The 26,534-nt window shown below is 44.4% G+C and overlaps 1 protein-coding gene across 1 annotated transcript; it reads right to left on the reverse strand.

Annotated features, from left to right (window-relative positions):
* MUC13 (mucin 13, cell surface associated) lies at window positions 1-26,202 on the reverse strand. The gene is made up of 12 exons (XM_029940719.1): window positions 26,058-26,202; window positions 23,500-24,189; window positions 19,342-19,464; window positions 17,865-17,971; window positions 14,257-14,312; window positions 12,349-12,512; window positions 8,259-8,384; window positions 7,801-7,933; window positions 7,107-7,144; window positions 5,302-5,386; window positions 2,824-3,022; window positions 1-1,232 (listed from the first exon to the last, which is right to left on the reverse strand). Exons 1-11 carry the CDS (start codon window positions 26,200-26,202, stop codon window positions 2,824-2,826), a joined length of 1,866 nt encoding a protein of 621 aa, XP_029796579.1. The 3' UTR covers window positions 1-1,232.
* Window positions 26,203-26,534: the final 332 nt, after the last annotated feature.

Consider the following 26,534-nt stretch of genomic DNA (forward strand, 5'->3'; position numbering starts at 1 on the left):
TACCAAATACACTTTATTAATTACCTTTACAGTTAATAGTTAAGAACAAATAATAATAACAAATAAAAATAACTTGCAAGGGGACCAGACATCAGACATAAACAAGGACACTATTAACAGTAAAGAACAGTGGCTCTGGGCAGGCTGGTGGCCACTGCTAAGCCTGTCCCCAGGGAAGGCTGAGACACGCCCCCCCCTCCCCCCCCCATGAAGCACCTCTAGACTCTGCATTACAAGGCTGGACACCTGGATCAGGTCACAAGCTCTCTCTTTCCCCAGCAGCTGAACAGAACATCTGCAGTTTCAAAGCGACTTCCTGCTCTTGCTCCTGGGGTTTTGTCTCCACACTTGTACTTAGGCTCTGAGTCGTGGTGGGACATGAGTGGGAGGAAACGTCCATTCACTCAGTGAGGAGGGGTCTGACGATGAAGGTGATCATGTATGCCTGCCTTCATACTCATCTCCGGGCCCAGCCTCCTTCTGCCTCTGTCCCTTCCACTCCTGGTTACCTCTTTCTTTCTCCCTGCCCCTATCCCCTGCTGGAATTTCAAAAACTTTAGAATGTACTTCATGATGGACATTTCTAGTCTGGGCCTTCTAATTAACACCAAAGAGATCCTGGATTCTTAGTCACTTCTCCCCTAAAAAGCTGAGAGACAGGTCTTTCTTCTGTCTTCTTGGTGTGAGGCCAGGTCACAAGCTCCTATTAGGTCAAGGGTGATAAAATCCTCAGATTTGGGGGCTAGAAGTAGCATTCAGTTTTAGCTTGTGAGAGAATAAACCAGAGAACCTTCGAAGATGGTATTTCTTCCCACCCCCACAGCCAATGTGAAAGAGTCTCTCAGAGTCAGGTCACTGATCAGTAGGTTCTCAACTCAAAGTAACATTCTCCCAGAGCGGACAATCCTGAGGAGTTTTCTCTAGGCTGGAAATGGTTACTGTTGCCAGGAAAAACAAAAACCCTAACCATTGTACTGATTGGACAAAATCAACTCCCTTACAAGTGCGAATCGCATCTATGTGCATTTAATTTCATAGGTACTTAGCAAACAAGCTGCATTCGCTGCAAATAGTGACAGCGTCCACTGAGAGAGGCTAGGTGCTGGGTGTCAGAGAGAAACCAAAGGCCACATCTTCGTGGGCGCTCACTTGTCCATTAGTCTTTCAGACACTCAAAGTAAAAGCTCTTACATTTGGTTGAGGGCCATGGATGGTCCCCAGTTTTTGCCATTCTAGAGAAAAAGAGAGAGGGAGAGGGAAACTCTTAGAAAGAAACTATTGCAACAGCAATGTATGAGAAAACTTAGATTAATAAATTATTAACATTACTGTATCATTGCTTGAATACTATTATTCAAACGAGAATAGTCACTGTGCTAGGTTCTTATACATATTAGCTGATTTGATTTTTTTATCCTATGAGATAGGCTTTATTTTGTTCATTTTATAGACGAGAAAACAAACCCAGAGAAGTCAAATAACTTGTCAAAGATCACAGAGCTAGTACTAGCAACAGAAGATGCCAGGCTTCAAACTCAGTCCGACTCTAAAACCCATGTGTATTCTACCTCTAAAGGATTCTCTTTAAAGATTATGCTTAAAATAAAGGCTCCCTGCATAAAAAGGAAAGGAGGCTTTACTGAGTTTGCTGGTTACGGGTCATCTTAGTGGGAGGCCAGCAGACACTCCCGTAGGACGCCTGTTCCTGGCTATTGCTGACGAGACCACGTGTCTGACCCAACATGGCACTTTCTTGTGCAAGACAACCCCTTGTACACACATTTATCATTTAGACTTCCATGACTAAAGAAAACTTTATGTGCAAAATAAATCATGGCATTTCAAAATAGAGATAAGCCAAGTTTTCCCAGAATGTTCCCAGGGCATTAAGATCCTCGGAGGGTAGTGTGCTTGCCTGGGTAGTCTGTAAAAGTGTAACGTGCACAGAGAATGTGGAGCCTATGCCCCCCCTTCCTCAGCTCCTTCTGCCGTCCTCCCGGGTCCTTTTCTTCCTTCATCCTCATTACTCTTCCGGGTGGGCCGCACTTTGCCCCTCCCCCTTTCCCTTCCTCCCCTATTCGTCCTTCTTTAAGAACTCATTTCTCTCCTTGCTAGTCTCTCCTCTGCCCCCCTTTGCCTCTCGCTCACCACCTTCCTTCCTTCCTTCCAGCTCAGGCCCCGAGTCCTCTTACCGCATAAAAGTTGCCTCTTACAAGTTTCATTCAGATCACATGAAAGAATGACAGCACAGTTATCCAATACAAATCTAATGAATACAAGCTATGCTCCTTGAAAATCCTCCCAAGAAAAATAAAGCATCACCAGCCTAACTTGCCTTATCTTTCTAGAAATTGATTGGTTATGCCTTGAGGCTTGGGGAGAGACAAGGAGAGATTTCTTTGCCTTTATATGGGCAGGTTGGAAGGAATCCACAGAAGCATGTTTATATCCAACACTTCTTCTTAGGCCTGACTCAGTCCTAGGAACTTAAACAATCTAGGAATTGTCATCTCAAAGACCAGAGTCATATCTGTACAAGTTTGTAATTTAAAGGGGCCTTGAGGATATCTGAATTGTTTTTCTTTTTATAGCTGAGGAAATAGAAGGCCAGGGAAATTCAGTGATGTGTCTAAAGTCATGTAGATGGTCAGTATTAGGGACCAAGTGGTGACAGGTCAACAATAGGAGGGACCATCCTCTAATCTTTCTCTTTTGAATAGAAAATAAACGCAAAAAAGACTACAAGGAGCCCAGAACTTGAAGATACAATAGCCCAGTCCCTGCTCTGTTCTAGGCATTTTACTCAAAAGCCTGCTGACTCACCTAGTAGTCGGGGCGAGGCATACTTCTCTGGTTTGCATAGGGATTGTGTAGCTGGCTGGAGACGTTTGTCCTGATTTTAGGGAAGATGCCCCCATCTGCTCCTAGATTGCTGAAGCCTGTAGTCTGCTTCAGTCTCAGATTTTGAAAGTCATGGTCAATCAGGTTCTGTTCTTCGATATTCTTGTGGCTGTTCTTTGATCTATAAATGGTAACAAGAATTAGGATCTGGCAATGGCAGAAAGTTCCTTGAAACAGACATTAGTATCCTTTTTTAAAAATATTTTAAAATTTTGAAATAATTTCAAATTTACATATAAGGTACAAAACAAAAATTACATACAGCTTCCACAGGTCCATCACCCAAATTCCCCCATTTGTTAACATTTCTGAACCATTTAAGAATAAGTTCTTAGACGCCCCAGGACCCATAATACTTCATTACTTCACTCAGTGTAGATTTTCTAAGTTTTAGGATAATCTTATAAGCTCTCTGTAACCATCAAAACCAGAACATTAACACTGGACAGTGTCATGTAATTCTGTTGGTCTCATGGAAATCTTGCTCATAATGTTACTATTCTTAGGGTGCTTTTGAATTACATATGGAAATAATCATAGAGGTCAAAGAGAAAAGATGACTTGTGACACCATTTTTCATTCAAAGTCAATGTGTGCAGAAGCACCTAGGTGAACAAAAGAGGTTCAAGGTATAAAGGTCTTACAAGGAATAAAAGGCATTTCCCAGGTTCTGCTGTGGCTCCTCACCTCAGGTGGAAGCATCAAAGCCAAGGGCACGCACTTGCAGGTGAGGGAGGTACCTGCCCCTGATGAACTCTGTTTCCTGCCCACAGACCTGCCCCTGCAGTGCCCGGACGCCACAGCACTGGCTGCCTCTCTGATGCCCACAGGACACTCCCAGGGTGACAGTCACCGACGGGAAATGTCATAGGGGAAGACCCACTCACCCTATGGACCCTGGGGGCCATCCTAGCCTACAACAGAGTCCCCTCCCTTTGAGAGCACTCCTATCTAAGGTGCCTAAGCAGAGACTTCCTTCCCTTGGAAATGGGCAAGAAATTATACTTCTTGATGTGTTCCAAGAATCATGAATCTGAGGCTGAACTAGAAGCCAACCTGGCTTTGCAGCAGGGAGGAGGAGCTGAGACACACAGCTGTCATGGGGTCACAAGGGTCCAAAAACAGGCCTAAGGACGCAGGACACCCCAGACAGTTAGCCATCCTCCTAGGAAAGGAGAAGATAGCCTCGGTCCAGAAGAGAACGTTCTGGCCATCTTCCTAGAAAAGGGAAATTCACATTCCCGGTTCTTAGCTTTGTATCCTTACAATAAAGGCTTTAGGGATAGAGTTAATATCACACTGCAATTAAAAAGAAGAAGAAGAAACAAAATCTATTTATCCTCTCACATTATGGTGCAAAAATACCTATTTTGCCAAAATAGATATGAGCTAAATGTTACAAACAAGTAGCTTTGTTTTTGCCAAAGTGAATCCCCACTTGGCATGTTTAGAATGGGAATGAAGATGATAGCGTTCTGTCTCCCTATTAATGGAAGGAACTTTATCGAAATATTTGTTGAATAAATGAAAAGACCTGACTCAAGTTCTCAGGAAGAGCACTGAAGTCACCAGGCTGCCAGAGGACTCTACTGATTCTGTAGTGAGACCCGCTGCCTCGGGGTCCTGGGCCCACGGCCTTGATGAGAACGACACTTGACAACATCAGTGGGGGTGAGAACTGCTATCAGAGGGTTTTGGTGCCATCAGAAAATGGTTGCTATGTCACATTACGTGCTAAGCAAAAATAAACCTTAGCCATGTGTTTTTTAAAACACAAAGGATACAGGGGGGCCTGGGTGGCTCAGTCTGCTGAGTGTCCGACTCTTGATTTCTCCTTGGGTCATGGCCCCACAGTACGCGAGTCTGAGCACCACCCTGAGCTCTGTGCTGACAGTGAGGAGCCTGCTTGGGATTCTCTCTCAGCGCCTGCCCCCACTCTGTCTCTCTTTCTCTCCCTTTCTCTCTCAGAAACAAATAAATATTTTAAAAAGGAATTTTTAAAACCCACAATATTATGCCTATACATAATATTATATCTGTTATATAATACATAATATTGTATTATAATATAATACAAAATTATTTCTATAATATCATTGAAAAAGAAAAAAAATCTGGAAAGATAATATGCCAAAATGTCGATTGCTTCAGGGTGGCCAATTTTGTGAGTGATTTTTTAATTGTGCTCCTCTACACATTTTTCTGTTTTCTTCAGTGATCAGGTATGGCTTATATATGCCAATGAAAATTAAGGTAAGAAGAAAAGCCAGCCAGCCCGCAGTATTACAAAGACCTCGCCTTATTTCCCTTCTCTTGCCGCAGGAAGACTGGGTATGTTTAGGTCCCCAAGCGTGGTGCTGGTGGTGCCGTGCCCTGGACGGGGACACGTCCACTCCGTACCTCACTGAGAAGATCAGTCCGATCACCAGGCCGAGAATGAGGACGCCCATGATGGTGCCCACAATAGTGAGGATCAGCTGAAATCCTGAAAAGGAAAAGCACAGAGTAGGCACAGCCTCCACGAGCAGCCTCCACACTGCCCACAGGTACGTGTGTTCCCAGTGGTCCCTAACTGTGCAGACAATCGGGCTCCGGTCCCCGACCCCACCAGGGCCAGCCTGGGTGGCAGGTTGGGTGGGAGACTCATTCATCGCCTTTAGCGCCATCCCCACAACTGTGTCTTCAGAACCCAATCAGAGGAGGCTGCCTTTCCAGACAAAAGAAGGCCAAAACCCCAAAGGAGGTCACGGTCAGTGGCAGGGCCTTCCTGGACTCCGTGGGAAATGAGATCTCAGCTGAGGTCCACATCCCTGCCTCGCTCCTGCTGCCTTCGCCTGCCCATCGTATCTGGCCTTGCTGATAAGCAGGGGGAACTAGGCCAGAGTTCACTTTCTCACTAATAGAGGCTTGATACAATCAGCGAGGGTACCGAGCGCTACAAATGTGGCTATGAGATGGCCTGTGTGTATAATGCCCACAGCAGATTTCAAACACACAGTATGGAAAAGTAAAATTTCTCATTAATAACTCATATATTGATCACATGTTGACAAATGATATTTTTGATATGTAGAGTAAAATAAAATGTTATTAAAATAATTTCATTTATTTATCTTTAAAAAGTTGATTAGGGGCACGTAGATGGCTCAGTCAGACAAGCATCTGACTTCAGCTCAGGTCATGATCTCATGGTTCGTAGGTTTAAGCCCCACATTGGGCTCTGTGCTGACAGCTCAGAGCCAGGAGCCTGGTTCAGATTCTGTCTCGCTCTCTCTCTGCTGTTCCCCCACTCACTCTCTGCCTCTTTGTCTCTCTCTCTCAAATATAAATAAGACATTAAAATTTTTTTTAATTTACTTGGAATTTTTAAAATTTGAAATTAAATATGGAGCTCACATTACATTTCTATTGGACAGTGCAATTTTAGAGCCCTTTGTCTCTTTCTGCTTCATGACTTTCATATACGCCACCTCCAACTTGGATTCATGAGGGCAAAGACCGTGTCTGGAAAAGACCTCAGAGGTCATTTGCTCCAACACTCCCATTTTGTAGGTGTGGGTGCTGAAAGCCCAGAAGGAAGAAATGACTTAGCAAATCCAGCCTTGCAAACAAATATGGTAGCAAATACAGTAGCTTGCTGGGAGGCCAACAGTCATGTTTCCTTCATCTTGGATCAGTGGTCTTTAGTTCATTAGGTAAGATTTAAAATATAATTAAGAATATAAACTTAGTATTGTCCCGGACTGGTGGCGGTGGGATGTGGGAGGGAACAAGGCATCTGAACTTGCAACAACAAACCACAAGCTAGCAAACGGCTCTGGAATAAAGACTTGAGTATCTCAGCATCTGGTTTTTAGTTCTGCTCTCCCACCACCACAGACGTTTTTGGAACATACTGGTCTTTTATTCTTGTTAGTAACAGAAAATGCATACTTCAGCCGGTGTGCAGAATGAATAGAATGTTAGGAAGGCCTCCAGTGGCCGGGCCAAGTGCAGTGGTGCCAGCCCACCTCTTGGGCTGGGTTCTGTTATTGCCTACAGCAGAGGTGCTGCTGCTCATGACCTCAGGGCAGGGATGGGATGGCATGACCCAAAAGACCAACTGCAGTCACAGTTTCTCACTCTTTCTAAAGGGAGCCAGAGACCTTGGGGTGTGCTCCCTGTTTCTCAGATGATTACTAATAAAGCAAAACTTTTATACTCACTGTCTTCACAGTTGACTCCACTGTAGCCAAAGGCGCACCTAAAATACAGTAATGGAAACCATTACAGAGTCTCCTCGGGGAGCACATCAGGTTCCCACCCAGCCTCCAGTCTTCCTTCCCATCTTCTTTTCAATCTCCTCGCCTTCTCCTTCTCTTTTCCTCTTTTCTGCCTTACACTCCCATTCTCTCAGGTGAGCACCTTCGGTGGAGCTCTGAAAGGCTGAAGACGGTCCACAATTCCCAGTGACCCCGTTTCCTACTGACTGAACACTCCATCCTCTGGGCTCCTGGAAGATTTGGGAATTCAGGCTAAGCTGACACCCAGAAGCTTGGAGAATTGTAGGCCCCCCCTCGGCTGCAAGGCCACATGGCCCTGCCACGTATCTGCTGCCCTCTGAGCTGGGGCTTGTTGTTTACATTCCCTGAGCTTCACTTTCCTGACCTGCAAATGGGGAACAAATCCATTCCCAACAGCGCTGTTGTGGGAGGCCTATTACCTAGCATGGTTCCCAGCGCACAGAGAATGTTCAAAACCCATTGATGACGGTAACGGTGATAGGATCGTGCTCTTATCTTACCAACTTATGGAAGCATTCCAACATCCTGACTCTAAACCCACGCACATGTCTACAAGTTCTATCCTTCTTGGCTAACTCCAGCTGTGGCAAGATGAAAAAAGAGTGGTTGCTCTTACGCTTGACAGTTCCCGTGATCATCTTTCTGGTAGCCTGAGAGGCATACACATTCGGCGTTCCCACCATTCTTATTCACTAAGCATTGCTTATTATGGTCTGCATTGCAGTTGTCAGGACACTTTGGAGCAGAAGCTGCAAAACAGGATTTGAGTGATTTTCAGAAACAACCCCTTCAACCTCCAAGTGATACGTCACAGGACACAATTTTTCACATTGCTTTTTCTGGGTCAGGTGAGGTGCTCCCTGGCTGCACACATGATGGGCTCCCTGTGAAGCTGCACATGGGCTTGCTCATCAGGTCGGAGCCAAGACTTTGGTCCAGGTCCAAGTGGCTAAAATCCAAATCCACACCCCTTACATGCACGGACACTTGATCAGTAAAGCTTGTATTTTGCAAATGCAAAAGGACACAAGATGGTGGTTGTGAAGAAACTTCACAAGTAGGTAGAACACTCACCAACACACGCAGGGATCTGGGGGTTAGGTCTTTCCATCCCTTGCTTGCATTTACACAGCAAACCACTGTCACAGTTGTCTTTCTCATTTTCCTTTTCACAATTATAAAAATCACACAGGTTTTGAGCTGAGAGGTACAAACAATTCAAGAATACAGTCAGCAAGATAATATGGATCAAGTAACTTGTGAATACATTTGGGGATTTAACAAAAGAAAATCTACGATATTGAAATCCAACTCCCTGATCTTCCCTTCTATGACCATGTCCTTATATTGTTCAATTCAAATTAATTCAATACAAGGTAGTGCGATTTTCACTTAGTTCTTTGCTGGGTTCCACAAGGGACACAGTAGCTATATAACTTTTGGCCCCCATCTTTGTGGAGTTACATAGCTGAGCCCACAGAAAGTCACCTCAATCAACTCACAGTCCAGACTTTAAGTACAATGGGAATTCAGAGGCTCAGCTAGCTAAAGACAACCTCATGAAACAGACAGGAGGTGGGCTAAGTCTTGAAGGATAGGGAAGATTTGAGCAGTCAAAGGAGAGGCAGTCTGTCAAGTGGAATAAACCAGGCATGAAAAGAAGCAGAGGACTCTTGTCAGAGAGTAGTGAAGTTATCCTTGGGCAGGGGAGAGGTGGTGCGGTGAGGTAGAAGAGAGATGAGAATTCTTGGCCCTGCCATTTACTGGCTATGAGCTGTCGATTCAATTATTTGATTTTTGGTGGATCCAAGTGTCCCCCACCTATAAAATGGGGGTAATAATTCTTGTTTCACATCACTGTTGTGAGATTTGAATGAGCTAATGTCAATGCAAGTGCCCACTACAGGAACCTCAACAAATATTCATGCTTTTCTTCATTCACAGGTGCAGCAGAGTTTGAATGCCAGGCTAGGGGTGTTGACTTTTATTCTACAAGCCTGGGAATCCATTGGTAGATTCTGAACAGAAGCATGGCATGAGAAGGCATTCTTTTAAGAATGTTAGTCAGGAAGCATGTTGGAAGACATTGGGGATAAAAAGATGAATCTGAGAATAGAGTAGTGGGGGCAAGAACAGGAGCAGTTGAAACAGATAAGTAGTTACTCTTCTAAATATCCCACACCTGTAACTAAACTGCCTTCAACACCTGCCATTTGACAATACCTCCGACTAGGAACACCTGTGTGACTCAGTCAACTACGTGTCGGACTCTTGATTTCGGCTCAGGTCATGATCTCAGTTTGTGAGATCAAGCCCCATGTTAGGCTCCGTACTGTTAACATGGGATTCTCCTATGGCATTGAATCACTCTCCCTCTCTCTCTGCCCCTCCACCACTCATGCTCCCTCTCTCTTTCTCTCTCAAAATAAACTTTTAAAAAAATGAAAATATCTCCAATTAAAATTCTAGGGAAATAGATTCTACAGCTTTTAATACAGGAGAGGGAATTTGTCTTTGCAGAAGCTGGACAGCAGATGTTTTCCTCTTATGGTTCTGAGGCTTTCACTTCCATTTTCTGGGTGTTTTATGCTCTGTGGCTATCTTTAGCTGGCATCGTTTGATAATTTGTTAATGTATGTAAGAGCACATGCCTTGTCTCAGTGTGTAGCAATGTTGAGAGAAGGTGTCAAAAAAGAGCAGTTTTCAGAGTTGAGGCAAAATGGTTTCATGTGTGCCAGAACTGGGAGCCAAGGTCATTATGAAGGAGAGTCAATATGGGAGAATTGTACAGGGGACCCCAGCTTCACCTTGAAGGATGCACTGGTTATTTTTAGCTAGTGACCACTCTGAGTGATCATTCCCCATGCTGACTGGGACCCTCAACTTGTTCACATTTGCTGGAAGTTTCATCTAGCCAAAATCAGTGTGTATAATAAGATCTTATCTTGCCTTGCTGGTAATTTCACCTTCCAGTGTGTAGAGGTTCTGACTGCATGAACTGCTGCTCTGGACCAAATTCTGACCTCACGGAGAAAGGGGGGGTGGGTGGGCAGTAGATCTGATGGGTCTCTTGGAAGACAAGAACCAAGAGAAAGCCAAGAAAAGCGTATGACTTTGCGACAGTAAGTTGAAATGTTCAGAAGCAAAAGGTGTTGGGGTAACCCGGGTAGCTAAGTTAGTTAAGTGTCCATGATCTTACAATTCATGAGTTTGAGCCCCGCATCAGGCTCTGTGCTGATAACTCAGAGCCTGGAGCCTGCTTCAGATGTGGTCGCTCTCACGTGCTCTCCCTCTCTCTCTCAAAAATGAGTAAACTTTAAAAAAACTTAAAATAAAGAAAGGAAAAGGTGTAGTTCCATGGCATGGGACTGGTAGATGGAAATAGTTCAAGAACATAGAAAGCTCTAGAAATGTAATATTTTTTATCAAAGAGATTATAGTGACACATAAGAATAGAAAAGATGAAATAGTAGTCTCTTATTCAAAAACTGATTAAAAATAGAAATGTAATTCTGTGAAGCTGCTAATAATCCAATGAGCTATTTAAAAGAAACTGGAGGGGCGCCTGGGTGGCTCAGTTGGTTGGGTGTCTGGCTTTGGCTCAGGTTATGATCTCACGGTTTGTGGTTTGAGCCCCGCATCGGGCTCTGTGCTGACAGCTCAGAGCCTGGAGCCTGCTTCGGATTCTGTGTCTCCCTCTCTCTGTGACCCTCCTCTGCTCACTCTGTCTCTCTCTGTCTCTCAAAAATAAATTTTAAAAAACAGAAAAAAAATTTATAAAAGAAACTGGAAAAGAGGGTCAGGCAACTTAAGAAATGGGCATATGGTAGGGCGCCTGGGTGGCTCAGTCAGTTAAGCGTCCTACTCTTGGTTTCAGCTCAGGTCATGATCTCACAGTTCGTGAGTTTGAGCGCCATACCAGGCTTTGTGCTGACAGTCTGCTTGGGATTCTCTCTCTCCCTCTGTCTTTGCCCCTCCCCCACTCTCACTGTCTCTCAGAATAAATAAACTTAAAAAAAAAGAGATATGGGCATATGGTTTGTACAGGAAATTCTCAGATGAGATTTATAAACAAAATATGGAAAGGAGGTCCCATAACCAAAGACAGAATCTTAACAGTGTGATAAAGTCTAGAGGCCCAAATGAGATCAAGCTTGCCACAGACAAAACCCAAACAACAAACAAAATAACCAACACCAGAGAGCAGACTGGTAACATAGACAGACAGGTGAATGAATGGACGGCTGTGTGTGTTTCCCACGCTACAGGCCCCACAGAAAGGCCAGGCCTGGCTGCTGTCATGTTGATGGGTGACACGAGAGACACACAACTAGTTTCCTCCAGTCCCTTCTGCCGGGAAAGAATGCTCAGCGGAGAAGAGTTGGATGTACATTGCCAAGAGACAGCAGCCCAAGGAGAAGGTATGGTGTAGAGGGGCCTCCGTTGTTGCAGATAGAAGGTCAAGTGCTTTACCCCAGAGCATTTACACTCCAGATCCTGAGAGAACAGTGAGAATCTGGGTGAAATCTTGAAGAAAGTAAAAGTTGCTGGAAAACTATACACCAACAGGATTTGTGGGTTTCCAAAAAGAGAAAACAGTTGTGCAAACTAGGCCATGGAGGTTACAATCATTAAAAAGCAAAAATTTAAGAGACTTGAGGAGGACTTTCAGCAGGAGCCAAAAAAAAAAAAAAAAAAGGATGAGAGCGGCAGGGAGGGGACTTATGGCCTTACCATAAATAAATGGGCGTTGTTTCAGGCCGCTATGGCTGGGGCTGGTTTGTGACACAGCAAGAGTGAATTGTTCCAGCTGTGCCGGGGGCTCACGCGTCAGCCTCAGGGGAAACAGAGTAGGGAAGGCTTTCTGTGATCATTTGCAAGCTACAACTTGGTATAAAGCCTTCTTGTTTCTCCTTTCTTTATCTTTTCCTGTCCAGAGACCATCTGTTCAAGACTGCCTTCCAAAGAGAGGAGCAAAGCGGTCAGCGTGATAGCTCGAGCCGAGTGAGGGAGGAGAGGCAAGAAGAAGGACGAGCTAACAGGCACTGGCCCATCTGTGGATTCAGTCCTCCTGCTTTTCTTGCCCCCTTTTCACATATAATGGAAATGTTTACAAAAAGGGAGGTCTTTAGGTGAACTTCAAATAAAATTACCAAATACTTACGAGTATATCTTGTAACACCATCTGTGCTGTCATGAATGGCTTTCTCAATGAGTTCAGTCACACTCCCCTCATCTACCTTTGCATTTAGTGCGAAAATGTTTACGACTTCTACAGCAACATCCTTGTCACTAGTGCGTGTTTCCAATCTTGCCGAAGGAGAAATGCTGTAAATGAATCCATCACTTGATAAACTGAACCAACGAATCGACAAGATTGGTCTTCAGATCTCCCAAACGCCCCAGTCTCTCAGCTCCAGCTGTGACCTGCTGTCTTACATCCACAACTCGGGCCCACACATGAAGGCGCGGGCTGATAGCAAGCTAGCCATTTACAGGTCCAGAGCTCTCTCTCTCTCTTCCATGTATGCTCAGAGGAAATCTATGGCTAAAACAATGTCCTGTTGGAGGATATGGAGAAAGATTGTGGACAGTCCTTTTCAGGAGCTAGAAGTCTGAAACTAACGAGAAGAAGAACAAGTGACATCTGAAACAGTAAGTTGTCACTCTCTGTAGAAAATCAAGAATAGGTCTTGGGGTGCCTGGGTGGCTCAGTCGGTTAAACACCTGACTTCGGCTCAGGTCATGAGCTCCTGGTGCCTGAGTTTGAGCCCCACATGGGGCTCTCTGTAGTCAGGATGGAACCCGAGTTGGATCCAGTCTCCCTCTCTCTGCCCCTCTCCCATCCTCGCTCTCTCTCAAAAATAAATGAACATTAAAAAAATAAATTTAAAAAAAAGAGTAGGTTTCTTGCTGAGGTGGCAAACCTCACTTATACTTTAAGGAGGCAGAAGGGTGTGATGTACATTTCTCCCTTGCACAGAGAGCAGTAATCAACCACACTGAGTTTGGGCCATTCCCCAGAGGCCAGGGGGCAGGGCAGCAGGCAGGTTCAGCTTGGGTGTGTGATCCTGCCTGGCCACGTGTGCCACACTGAAACAAGGAGGCTGTGGCTAGAGGGAACATGAGAGAGAACACCACACCAATTCCCTGGATCCTGAGTGCCTGCCGTGAGCAAGACGTTGCAAGGTCTCTCTTTACTGGGCACTGCAGTTTGGAGTCACAAGAACTGCTGTGTCTAGTTCTAATTCTTCCACTGTCCAAGAAGAATCAAGTCACACAACTACTAAAAGAGAGAGGGGGTGGGGAAAGGACTTTCAAAAACTCCTTCCCTCTCCAACCTGTGGTTGGGGGGGTGTGTGTGTGTGTGTGTGTGTGTGTGTGTGTGTGTGGTTTTCTTACTTATTTTTCTAACTCAGCTGCACACCCAGCGCAGGGCCCAACATGGGGCCTGAACTCACAATTCTTGTATCAAGACCTGAGCTGAGGTCAGAGTCAGACACTTAACGGACAGAGCCATGCAGGTGCCCTGTGGCTATGTGTTTTTAAGACTCATGATATATTTTTCCTGTTTTTTTTCTAGACTCCATTTTGACTTTTGAATAAATATCAGAAGCTTGAAAACATAGCCAACCTACTTAGGAAATGTTTACAGCCATGTTAGTTCTTCAGAACAATTGAGAAAATCCAAAATCGAATGGTCACTGCAAAAGGGAGCCCAAAAAGCAAAATGGGCTTCAGAGTCTAATTTAAAATTCCCTTCCGTGGATAATTCCTGACAGGACTTGGAGGTGACAATGGAATAGACAGGGACAATGAGAAAGGGGTATTTGATACAAGTCCCTCTTTATCAGGTGAAAAATGACCAGAAATCTACGGAATAATTTTGCAGTGGGGCTAGGAAAGAAAGGCTGTCCACAATCCATTCATCCAGAGAACCTACTGGCACACCCTCCAATTCAGGAGGCAAGATATTACAAGGAAGGGGAAAAAATCGAACCACTGTATATTTAATGACAAAACAATGTAGCAAAAATGACCTGTCTCCGAAGTACCCCACTCATCCACTTACCTCATTTCATTAATTACAGTCTGTCCAAAATCAGCCTTGTTGAATGCACTCTTAAACTGTGGAGGAGAAGAACAGATTTAGTAATAACCACAGAGACGGGGGAAATGTGATGCTATATCTAGGTGTTCCCATACGCACATTTCTAACCTCCTTGGAATAAATATGCATGGTTCACCACAGCAATTTGCTCCTTCCATGTGCTCTCACACCTTTTGAATCATTTTTGTTCCAAAAGAGTAAGATTCTAATGTAAAGTCAGAGTTCTCCAGGAAAAAAACGCCTAAAGCACCCAGCCAAATCAATGATCATACTTTTAAAACTCAGGAGACTAACTTACTGAGTTTGTATTTTCAAAGTCACTGTGAAGTTCTGCATATTTGTTAGACTTCTCTGTAAGCATGTTTCGCGCACTCATCAATTTACCCCAGGAACACGAATTTGCTTTCCCACGTTACCCAGGCATGATCCCAGACACAGAGGTTACACAGACAGCAGGCCCTGCCCTGGGATTGGACAGGGGACTACACCCTGAAGTTAAGACAGGCAAGGGCCACAGAGCAATACAATCTACCATAGAAATCCAAAGAAACTCTCTTCCGGTTACAGAGAACCAAGGAGGGCTTCTCAAAGGAGACAAGCCTTAAAGCATTTCAGGAGTCAGTGCCGGGACATGGAGGGGGGAGGGAGCCCACACACTCATGTTCAGAAGCAGTGTGGCTCGGGGAAAAAGCAGGCTGGACTGGGAAGAACACCTGACGTCGAAGTTCTCCACGTGTCAGCTTTTGCAGAACTTCTTTGAACCTCACTTTTTTCATGGGAACGCTTGGCATAGCAGTATTTCATACCAATAGGCCTACTGTTGGTATAAAATGCAATTGGAATAGATACACGGCTTTGTGAGCAGAAAGGGGCTCTAGCATAGGCGCATATCACTAGGCAGAACTGTGCTGCGGGACCTCTGGCAGGGGTGAAGGGGGTGGGTGAGAGGGTCCCAATTAGAATGTAAGTTTTCTCTTTTTCATAACCTCCCCTGCCCCCACCCCACAGCACTCAGCACAGGGCCATCCCCAGGAAATGTTCAACAAACACTGGCTGACTGATGACTGCATAAATTAAATGTGAAAGACATGACCTTGAACAGGTCTTCCCTCCTTTGGGCCCCAGTCTCCATAGTTTATTATAGGAGTGTTCCACTGGGTTGGTGCAACCTTTTTATAATCCAATGACTTTTTACTATTTTTCTGCTCAGGGTGACCCAATGCTTTAAAAGATCATGGCCACCAATGTCATTTAAAAAGATGTTAAATCATTTCTCTTTTAGTCTAGTCAAATTCAAACAAATTTGACGTTCTAGTGAGTCTTGGTAGCCTTATATCCAGAATACATCCATATGCCTTTTTGTTCTTTTAAATGCTAGGAATAGGTAGCATTTCTGTAAACCATTAGGGGCTGGGAGTTCACTCAGCAACAACTTCACTGGTCGTCCCCCAACGGCCCTCTCATTCCCCTACTGACCACTGCCCTTTTAATTTTCTTATTCCTATAGAAGAGATTACAAAATTAGAATCTGGCATAGGAGAAAGTGTCTTTTTAAAAAAAATCTTCCAGGTCACCCTTTGAGGATGTCGGGATATACATGTCTCAAAATGAAGGGCTATAAGTCTGCACAAGAAGGCAGGAGCTATCCAAACAGGCCTGCTGGGCTCCACGGCACAGGGATGAAGGAGGAGAAGCAGCTCTGTGGTCAGGCAGGTGTGGGTTCAAGTCCCCACCTCCTCACTCATCAGCTGGGTGACCTTCAGTCAGTTACTAACCTTCCTGATCCTTGACAGTCTCGTCAGCAATTAAATAGCACCATCTTACCACCTTCCCAATAGACTGTTTTGGGAATTAGAAACATTACACGTAAAATGCCAGGCACAGATGCAACAGGGGAACTCCAAATCCCTTTGCAGACTGTCCATCTGGATCCAGCTGGGTAGAAAATGGACCCTGGAAGAATATCTCGGGGCCTGAGCTGGGCCCGCCCTGGCTACAAAGTCTGTTAAGTGGACCTTGAACAAAGTCAGTTACCTCTTTTCCCTGTCTGTAAGAGTTGCAAATGAGTTCCAGCATATCCTCCTCAGAAAAAAAGCCTATCTCCTTGTTGGTTCCTCTGAAACCATTAAGACCTGACCGAGATCAAGTGTCAAGATCGGTGTCTGAAGCCCAGGGCATACGCCTATAGCAGGAGGGCTCTTGTGGCCACTCATACCCAAAGCAAGTCTGGGGAATGTAGTGACCACAGAGCCTGCTGCTCAATAAAGTCGCCTGAGACAGTAGAGGGGTTCCCTGGGAAAGAGAACACATGGAGGCTGCTGTCCTCAGTGTACGGACAATCATCCAAGTGGGTGAATTGGAATGTAGATCGAGGATCAGAGCGTAGGTCGTGGCCAGCTGGCCTGTCGTGCACGGGTGGCATGTGCAAGGCCAAGGCCAGGCTGCCAAAGTCGCAGTTTCACCCTAGGAGTGCCAGGCACTGGCTGGTTGTGAGCGCTAGCTGTCTCCGCACAATCTGTGAATCATCTGGATAATAATGTTTTATGTGTTACCATTCTACTAGCAAAGCTCTTCTGTGATGAAATAATTCAGAATTGAAAGATATGGCCTTCTGTGTTTTTTTAACTTTTAAAAGTGTTTCTCCACCTGGGGTTCTAAGACATATTTCCAGGCTACTTTTTTTTCCCCCTTTAAAACTAAACTTTCAGAGACCCTGGCTGGATGTCCTCTAAAAGCTCCTTCAGACCTAACATAGATCCCGAATGGAGATTTCCACCCCTTCTCATGCTGGCACGGTCACTCCCAACCATCAAAATGAAGTGAAGCTATTGTTCACTTTGACATTTTCCACAGTGGGGGAGAAAAAGTAACAGAAATTAATTTTAACGGAGTTCCTTTTCCAGACATTAAAAAAAAAAAAAAAAAGCCAGACTAGGATAGAAATGTATGCAAATTTGATTGGATAAAGGGCAAAAAAATCTTAATTTTTTCTCTTCAATCCTCCGAAAATAATTTATTTTAAAACATCATTATATTTATGTATATACCATTTAAAACTATTCTTTTATTTTAATGTTCATTTATTTTTGGAAGAGAGAGAGGATGCAAGCAGGGGAGGGGCAAAGAGAGAGGGAGACAGAGGATCGGAAGCAGGCCACGCACTGACAGCTGAGAGCCTGACACGCGTCTAGAACTCTCAACCCTCAAGACCATGACCTGAGGTGAAGTCTGCTGCTTAGCTGACTGAGCCACCCAGGCGCCCTTCCTTTAAAAAGATTCTAATAGCTTCTGTATCAAAGAGCACCGCATGGCTGGAGCAAGCCTCGGAAGGCCCTCTGCCGCGCTGGCAGTCATCTAGGTGCAGGATCGTGGGGAGGCCCGGATGTCCCAGCAGAGGGGCGCCAAGAACCAGGTGCCACGGGCTCAGGACAGTTGCTATTTACCAACCAGTAAGGGTGCATCTCCCTATTTCACGGGCGAAAACAGCTGCACCAGTGAGTACCACCCCCGAACAGCGGCCCTGCACTCCTGTGAGTCTTATGCAGGAAGAAAGGTAGGAAAATACTTACAAAATTGGTAACTTTCACATGTAATTTTTGATAGTCCATGGAATTTTTATCTCCCAAACCAGATGTTTCTGATATTTTGACTGTAATTTTTCCAGGGAATAGCTTTCCTGAAATATAAGCAGAATCTTTTTTGTAATACTTAATGTAAAGAGGGTTAATGTCCATTGTGTGTAAAACATAGATTATTCTCTAAAATTCTAAACATTATGTGATGATCATTATGGGAAGTCTGGAAGTATGAAAAATGTTGCCCTAACCTCCTACAATCATTTTTGTTTTGGTACACTTCACCTAGCTCTTTTTTTCCATGCATAGTTTGCATTGTTACAATTCCAAGTTTACATTGTGAGTTTTCTTTACCTATTGTTACATAATAAGCACTTTTCCCAATGATTACCTAGTCTTCATAACTATTTTATTTACTTGTTTATTAATTAAAGTAGGCTCCAAGCCCAATATGGGGCTTGAACTCATGACCCTGAGATCAAGAGTTGCATGTTCTTCCAACTGAGCCAGCCAGGCACCTCCCCCCCGCATAAGTATTGGGTTTCTTCCCCCATAACTATTATTTTTAAAGCCTGCATAATACTCTATGAAACATGTTATCTTGATTAACAGTCTTCTTTTTTGCTTGTTTTAATGTTACTGATTTCATAAAAGGAAAAATAAAGTTTGTAGCAAACATCTTCATACACAAACTTCTTTACCTGGGGTCATTTACGTAGAGTGGATCCCCAGAAATGAGATTATTAGTGCTGAGATATGAACATGTTTGGCTTTTGGAATATCTCTAATCCCTGTGGCCAATATGGTGCGTTTACTTCCTATATAATTGGTCTGCTCTGGCTAGGGGAGATTTTTCATTCATGAAACAGAGAACAATTTCGAACTCAGGAAGTAGCCTTAGACCTGCAGAGCACCCAGCTGGACTAACCAAAAAAGGGTTATGTCAAGGGTGTATTGATTTGTTCCTGAAGTCCGTTTTAGAGCAAGAGACTCTTCAGTCTCTAAAAGTGGAATCTTCTGTTTGGAGCAAGCACATTCTACGACAGAGAACTGAACCAAGGTCAGAGAGCAGGCTCCCAGGCATGTCTTGTGCGAGGCACCTTATCCTGCAGTGGTGTTCCCGTGTCACGGCACGACTTTGTATTTATGCAGGTGTCATCATTTCCCAGGGGCTGCCATGCTCCTCATTTTGTCCCCATGACACCGTTCCCTCTAATAAGTGCGGTGAAGGGATACATCCATTCCCAGACCTTCAGGACAAGCTCACACAGCTGACGTGGTCTATCTCCTGTCCCTCCAGTTTCCACTGAGATCAAAGCAGGAGCTTTTTCTCTACTCAGCTGGCCTCTGTTGCTTATAAGTTATCCTCTACCTCTACTATTCTAGAGGCTTTTTTTGACATTATTTTACATTTTCGATTCTACTTTAGGTCCGAAATGCAGCTCTGCAGGGTCCATCCCTTGTAACTCACCTTTTTGGCATGTAGAAGAGTCATAGTAATATCCTAATGAACACAGGCAAAAATGGGTAGTATTCAGGCCTACACATGAAGAACTGCCTTTACAGGGAGCTCCTTGGCAAAGACTGCCGGAACCTGAGATGGAGGAGAAAGAGATTAAAAATCCACAGAATGACAGCAAATTGCACCCAGAAACAGACTTCAAAATCTTCTTGGCTCCCTTCTGACTTTCCATTCCTTGGTTGCAGTACTCCACAGCGCACCCTTGAAAGAGTTAAAGCAAATACATAGTCCCTTACGTGTCTAGGGAGTTGGTTGTTGGAATTCTGGAGCCAGGTGCTTGTCAACGGTAAAGGGCAGGGGCTGGTGAATAAGAGTCGACTCAGAGAGACAGCAGTCTTCTAAGTCCCTTGTTGGAATCTTTGGATCGCAAGGATCCCCCGAACCTTGATGTCTGCGCCTCTGACACTAGGTAGGGCTCCCCAATACCATTTGAGAGAGAGGATCCTATTTTCTAGGAAAGTATGAATAACTGTCTTATAGGGAGGGACAGGCAAGGAGCCGCCAAAAGAAACCAGGTATTTTTTTTTGAGTTAACAAACATGGCACACAGGTGCGTGAAGAAAGGAAAAGGGACAGGAGGGGCCCCCTGCAGACTAATTCTGAACATTCTCAGATGAAGTGATGACGGCACACGTCTCCCCGGCTGTCTGAGGGGATGACTTGAATAGCTGGGGAGAATTCTATCGCCATGGTTTTGACACCACTGGCCAGTGCTCCCAGACCAGGCAGGGTGCGGCCTCTTCCTCTCTCTGAAGAAGTGATGGGATCGGGAGGGGAGTTAGGTCAGGCCGGCCATTTTCTCCATCTCTGTCGAATGAAATGATTCTGAGCTTTGAGTTCAAAAAAGCTCACGTGACTGATCAAACGGTGTTAATATTCTATAATATCTCTTATAGGCAGAAATGGTTGATTTTTTAAAAAGCTATATATAAGGCACAATGTTACAACATGCTCTCTTTTGTGACAAAAAGAGCATACAAATGTGGAGCATACAAATGTGTATGCTCGTATTTGCAGAAATTTCTCTGGAGAAAGGTGTGAGAAGCTGGCCACAGGAGTTGCCTCTGAAGAAGGGAACTGGTGTCTGGGTCCCAGGGGTTTAGGTTAGGAGGGAGATGTTATATACATGTATATATTAAGATTTATATATATTGGGGCACCTGGGTGGCTCAGTTGGTTAAGCGTCTGGCTTCGGTTCAGGTCATGATCTCACAGTCCGTGAGTTCCAGCCCCACATGGGGCTCTGTGCTGACAGCTCAGAGCCTGGAGCCTGCTTCAGATTCTGGGTCTCCCTCTCTCCCTGCCCCTCCCCAGATCACTCTCTGTCTCTCTCTCTCTCCAAATAAAATAAAGACGTAAAAAAAAAAAGATCTATACATATTAAGATTCATATATAAAGATTTAATATATTTTTGCCCTATTTAAGCTTCTTTTCTTCCATAACTTTTCTTCCATTTACTTTTATAAAAAAAATAAAAAATAGGGGCACCTGGGTGGCTCAGTCAGTTAAGCATCCAACTCTTGATTTAGGCTCAGGTCATGATCTTGGTTTGTGAGATCGAACCCCTGCATTGGGCTCTGCACTGACAGCACGAAGCCTGCTTAGGACTCTCTCTCTCTCTCTCTCTCTCTCTCTCTCTCTCTCTCTCTCTCTCCCTCTCTCTTCTCTCTCTCTCTGAACCTCCTCTGGTCACACTCTCTCACCTCTCTCTCAAAATAAATAAATATTAAAAATAAATAAATAATAATAATAATAATAATAATAATAATAAAATAGTGCTGATGAGACTATGGAGCAACAGGAACTCTCAAATTGGTGGGAAAGCAAAATGATACAGCTGCTTTGGAAGACAGTCTAGCAGTCTCATACTCTTACCATACTCTTACCATATGATCTAGCAAGCACACTCCTTGGTATTTACCCAAAGGAGTTGAAAACATGCCCACTCAAACACCTGCACAGGAATATTTATGGCAGCTTTATTCATAGTTGCCCAAATTTGGAAGCAACCAAGAGGTTCTTCAGTAGGTGAATAGATAAAACCGTGGTACATTCAGGCAGTGGAATATTATTCAGAGGTAAAAAGAAATGAATTATGAAGCCCTGAAAAGACATGGAAGAACCTTTTTTAAAAATTTTTAAATGTTTGTTTATTTTTCAGAGAAAGAGTGCAGGTGGGGAAGGGGCAGAGGGAGAGGGGGACAGAGAATCCCAGGCAGGCTCTGCACAGTCAGCACAGAGCCCGACGCAGGGCTCACACCCACAAACTGGGAGATCATGACCTGAGCCAAAGTCAGATGCTTAACTGACTGAGGCACCCAGGTGCCCCAGTATGGACTCATATGCTAACTAAAATAAAAGATGTTTTTAAAACACCCCAGGCACATTGCAAGGATGACTTGGAAAAAAATGCTAAGGAAGGAACTGAGCCCAGCCCCACTCAGGATATACCAGGCAGACAGCTCCTGGAATGCTTTCTCTTTGGCAATAAAGAACAGACTTGTCAGCCTGTTCCGTGTGCCAGGAATTAAGTCACATGATATTACAGCTGGAAGGGATTTTGGTGGCTATTTAGTTCAGTCACACCTTATTATGAGTGGGCAAGCCGAAGCCAAGAGAGAAGTATTTGCCCACTCCCCCATTAGCTCGTGGAGGGATCAGAGCACAAGAAATGCCTGAGAAAAAGCCCCCTTTCCTTCAAACATGAAAGCAGCCCGAGACCCTGGTCTCAGATACAGGCTCTGGTTCCACTTGCTTAACCATCCAGTTCTTAGATCTATCAAAGAACATTGGGGAAACTGAAAGAAGCAAGTGCAAGGAGCCATCAGCTTGCTCTTTGAACTTGGGAAAGGTGGCTACCCTCGCTGGGTCTTAGTGTCCTTGAGAATGACAGGGTTTATCTACACCCTTCAAGCCTAGGTTTGAGGATTCTTTTAGACCAAGGGTTGACAAACTGTGACTCACGAGCCGAACCTGGCCAGTCTCCAGTTTGTGTAAATAAAGTTTCACTGGTGTACAGCCAGGATCACTCATTTGTGTACTGACCAGGACTACTTTTGTGTTAAGATGGCGGCTGGAGGAGCTGTAACAGAAACCCTATTGTGGCCACGAGCCTGAAAATCTCTATGAGTTTGCTTTTGCTGATAAAGTTTGCTGACCCCTATTCTAATAAGGCCAAACTTTGGGAAATAAGGCAAGTGGTTTCTGTCTCAATAATTTTGGCTTGAGGTCAACTGCTAACTCTTCAGGATGGTATTCCTAAAACGTCTGTCCTTTGGACAATGGCTCCATGTCTAGGACTGTTTGAGCACTGCTGTTGTTTGGCTTTTTATTCCTCAGATTCACATTGCATGAATTACCTCAAACTCCAAACCGTGGTCAGCCACCATTGTAATGTCGCACTTTCCACCAACATTGAGTCATGGTAGAACTGACGCCTTCCTTACACAGATCAGGGAGATAGACCAGTGTGGCTAGAGAGACCGTGCTTATTTAGACCTGGCCTTCTCAGAGAAGCTGAAGCTATTTCTTAAAATCTCCTAGGGAGATGGAAGCTGGAAAAGTAGCTTTCATGATGCCTAAGTTTACAAAAATATTCCATATCTAACTTGAAACAGAATAGGCGGAGGGGGAAGAAGAACAGAATGAAACTGTGGGTTATCTTTTAGAGTCTCTGCCATCACTACTAGTCATTGTGACTCAGAGTTGTTTTTAAAAAATTTTTTTTCTTTTTTTTAATAATAGTTTATTGTCAAAAACATTTTTTAAAAAATATTTATTCATTTTTGGGAGAGAGAGAAAGTGGGTTAGGGACTGAGAGACGGGGGGACAGAGAATCAGAAGCAGGCTCCGTCCTGATTGCAGAGAGCCCGACACAGGGCTCAAACTCATGAACTGTGAGAACATGACCTGAGCCAAAGTTGGATGCTAAACTGACTGAGCCACTCAGGCGCCCCTTGACTCAGAGCTTGTAATTCCATGGGTTCATATTCAAGGAAACCTTGGCGCTCTCTATACCCACTCCCCTCCCCCAGCAGAACATACCTACCATCTTCCACAATGCTAGGACTCCACAAGGGAGTGGGCATTAAGGAAATCGCTCTTACCTGGTGAAGCAGTGTTTGGGGTGCTGATCTTAGGCGAAGTGACACTGCCAGAAGTCACTGATGGGACAGTCTCTGAGGAATTACTCTGTGGGACTGTGACGAGGGATGACCCAGTGTCCTTCTGTGTTGTTGGCAGTCCTGGAGAAGTAACCACTGGGGCTGACTCATTACTCCCAGAAGACGTGGAGCCAGGGGTAGGTGCAGTTGTGTTTGCATCTGCGCTTGATTTACTGGTAGACAGGACAGTGGTGGTTGCAACTGAACTCACTATAGAAACAGAGGCCACAGAGGAAGCAGGTGGAGTTGTTGGGGTAGTTGTTGTCGAAGCATTAGTCGTGTTATTTGTGAGAGGATTACTTGGAAGAGTTGTTTTCAATGTAGAAACAGAGGCCACAGAGGAAGCAGGTGGAGTTGTTGGGGTAGTTGTTGAAGCATTAGTCGTGTTATTTGTGAGAGGGTTACTTGGAAGAGTTGTTTTCAATGTAGAAACAGAGGCCACAGAGGAAGCAGGTGGAGTTGTTGGGGTAGTTGTTGTTGAAGCATTAGTCGTGTTATTTGTGAGAGGGTTACTTGGAAGAGTTGTGTTCAATGTAGAAACAGAGGCCACAGAGGAAGCAGGTGGAGTTGTCCTAGCATTTGTGGCAGTAGTAGTGGAAGAGCTGTTTGAAGCAGCTGTGATTTGCTGGATGGCTGGAGAAACAAAGATACCAAGTTTCAGAAGAAAGAACATTCAATACATAATAGTAGTTACTTATTCTTTCATACTAATTAGTACCCAGTCATTCTTTCCTGAAAAATAAATATACTTGACTACATTAAAAATGAAAATACATGGGGGCACCTGGGTGGCTCAGTCAGTTGAGAGTCTGACTTTTGCTTTTGGCTTATGTCACAATCCCAAGTTTGTAAGATCGAGCCCTGGGCCGGGTTCTGTACTGAGCATGGAACCTGCTTAAGAGTCTCTCCATTTCTCTCTGCCCCTCTACCCCATTTACGCTCTCTCTCTCTTAAAAAAAAAAATAAAGAAAATACATTACTACATTGAACACACACACATAAAACCCCCACAATAGATAAAATTAAAAATTAAACAGACAAAACTGGAAAAACGTTATTGAAATATATGACAGAAAGTTAATGTGTGTGAAGACAAAGACCAAAAAGGAATATCGTTTATACCTGAAGTGGCATAACTATTAATCTAGTAGTCTGTGAGGACAGTTGACAAAGCCAGCAGGTGGCGCTGTTATTACCTGAAAGTGGCCGTCTTTGCGTTTTTTATAGTTTAAGGCAGTAGTCCCTTTTTCCACTTCGGTGGCATTTTAGGGAGGCAGGGGAGGGCTTTATTTAAAGAATGGTGAAATAAAAATACCTCATAAGGTGTGTATTAAACTTCCTCAAAAAATTGTTTTCTAGGGATGTTTACCCATTAATAATTTTAGGTACATTAATATTTTAAAGAATAAGATGAGTAAAGATGATCTTTGCCCTAAGGGCCACAGTGATCATCAGAGTTACCTTTTTTCCAACTCTTAGAAACCCCTGGACACATGGCATAGTAGTAAATTCTTAGTAATTCAGTGATAACTCTTTTAGAACCCTTCATTGTCTCAAAAGACTCTGACATTGACAACCAGTTTTAAAAAATATATTAAAAGATTTAGTGAGAAAAAAAAAAGTTTCGTGAGGAAGCAATTCCTAACCCCTCCAGTACAGACTGATTCCCCAACAGGTCTGTGAGCCCCTGGATGGCAGGATCTGGCTCTTCACCTTCAACAGGGCCTGGCTTAAGTAATCATCAAGTGTTGAAGAGATAAACCATTGCTCTAACAGGAGCAAGAAAATAGTTCGCCAACTGGTCATCTTTTTTTTTTTTTAAGAGTTTATTTTTAGGTAATCCGTACACCCAACGTGGTGCTCAACTCACAATCCTGAGACAGAGAGCCATGAGCTCTACTGACTGAGCGGCCGGGCGCCCCACCAGCTGGCATGTTCACTTCTCTCCTATCTCTGCTACTCTCCCCATTTAACAAGGGCTCACCCTGAGCCCGAGAGTGACTGTGAAATCGATCCGAGCATCCATATTTGATAGAAGAACCCACCAATCTACCCAGATGGGTTTAGGGATTTGCCCAGAGGTAAACCTTAATTCCCACATAGAAGGAGATGAAAGACTCCTGAGGCTGGAATAAGAGATTAAGCCAGATGGCTGCGGGCTGCATTACGGTCCAAATGACGTTTAGGGGCAAAGAAAAGGCTCCTGTAGGGCATCGGGCACTTGGAACCTACTGAGTTGTTCTTGCCTGGCCAGAGGGACTCTGGAGGACAAAGCATCGGCTTGCGGAACCCCACACCTAAGTCCAGAGCCCCCTTTTCTTCTACTCTGTCCTCTTTCATCACACTGAAATGCCCTACGCCTCTGAGCAGAATCGGAGAGGAAATTTCAACCATGAAATAGTCTCTCTTGTTGGGCCATGGAACTGGTAGCTTAAGCCCCCTGGTTCTCTCTCAGAGACAGCAAACAATATTAAAAGAATTAAAGATTGTAACACCCTTACCTGAGGCTACAAACAGGAGGATGAGAAGAGCCAGGTGAGGAGAGGCTTTCATTTTAGACGTTCTCGTGGGGCAATCCAAGGAGGAAATGACTTCCCTCCAATCGTCTTCAGTTTTAACTCTCTTTTGGGTACAAAGTCCAGTCATTAACTGACGTCAGTCAGCCAGAGGCAATTACTCGTTGGGGTTGGGTCAAATAGCATAGGTCTCTTCTGAGCTTTTGAGATAAAAGAGGTGAGCCTGGCCTTGGAGAGTATTTTTCTGTCCAACATATTCTATCCAAATTATTATAGTCCGAAATAGCTCAAAACAGCCCAAACATCCTGGGGGGTGGGGGGGGCGGGAGGGGGAAGGCGTAGTTAAATATCCCAAACATCCCGGGCTACCTTGTTTTAGGAGGTCACCGTTCCTTCGACCACCACAGGACAGTGTGTGTTCCGCTTCCTGCCATCTGAGTGTGGGGGTGGCAACTCGAGAAG

This window comes from Suricata suricatta, chromosome 5 (assembly GCF_006229205.1).
Source record: "Suricata suricatta isolate VVHF042 chromosome 5, meerkat_22Aug2017_6uvM2_HiC, whole genome shotgun sequence".
Classification (NCBI taxonomy): Eukaryota; Metazoa; Chordata; class Mammalia; order Carnivora; family Herpestidae; genus Suricata; species Suricata suricatta.

Bases quoted from the DNA above. Each gene is read 5' to 3' on its own strand.
- MUC13 (XM_029940719.1), bottom strand. From the start codon at position 26,202: ATGACTGGACTTTGTACCCAAAAGAGAGTTAAAACTGAAGACGATTGG. The intron at 12,513-14,256 runs GTAAGTGGATGA...ATTCATTTACAG, and splicing joins ACTGTAATTAATGAAATGAG to CATTTCTCCTTCGGCAAGAT. The intron at 7,934-8,258 runs GTGAGTGTTCTA...CCTGTTTTGCAG, and splicing joins CCAGATCCCTGCGTGTGTTG to CTTCTGCTCCAAAGTGTCCT.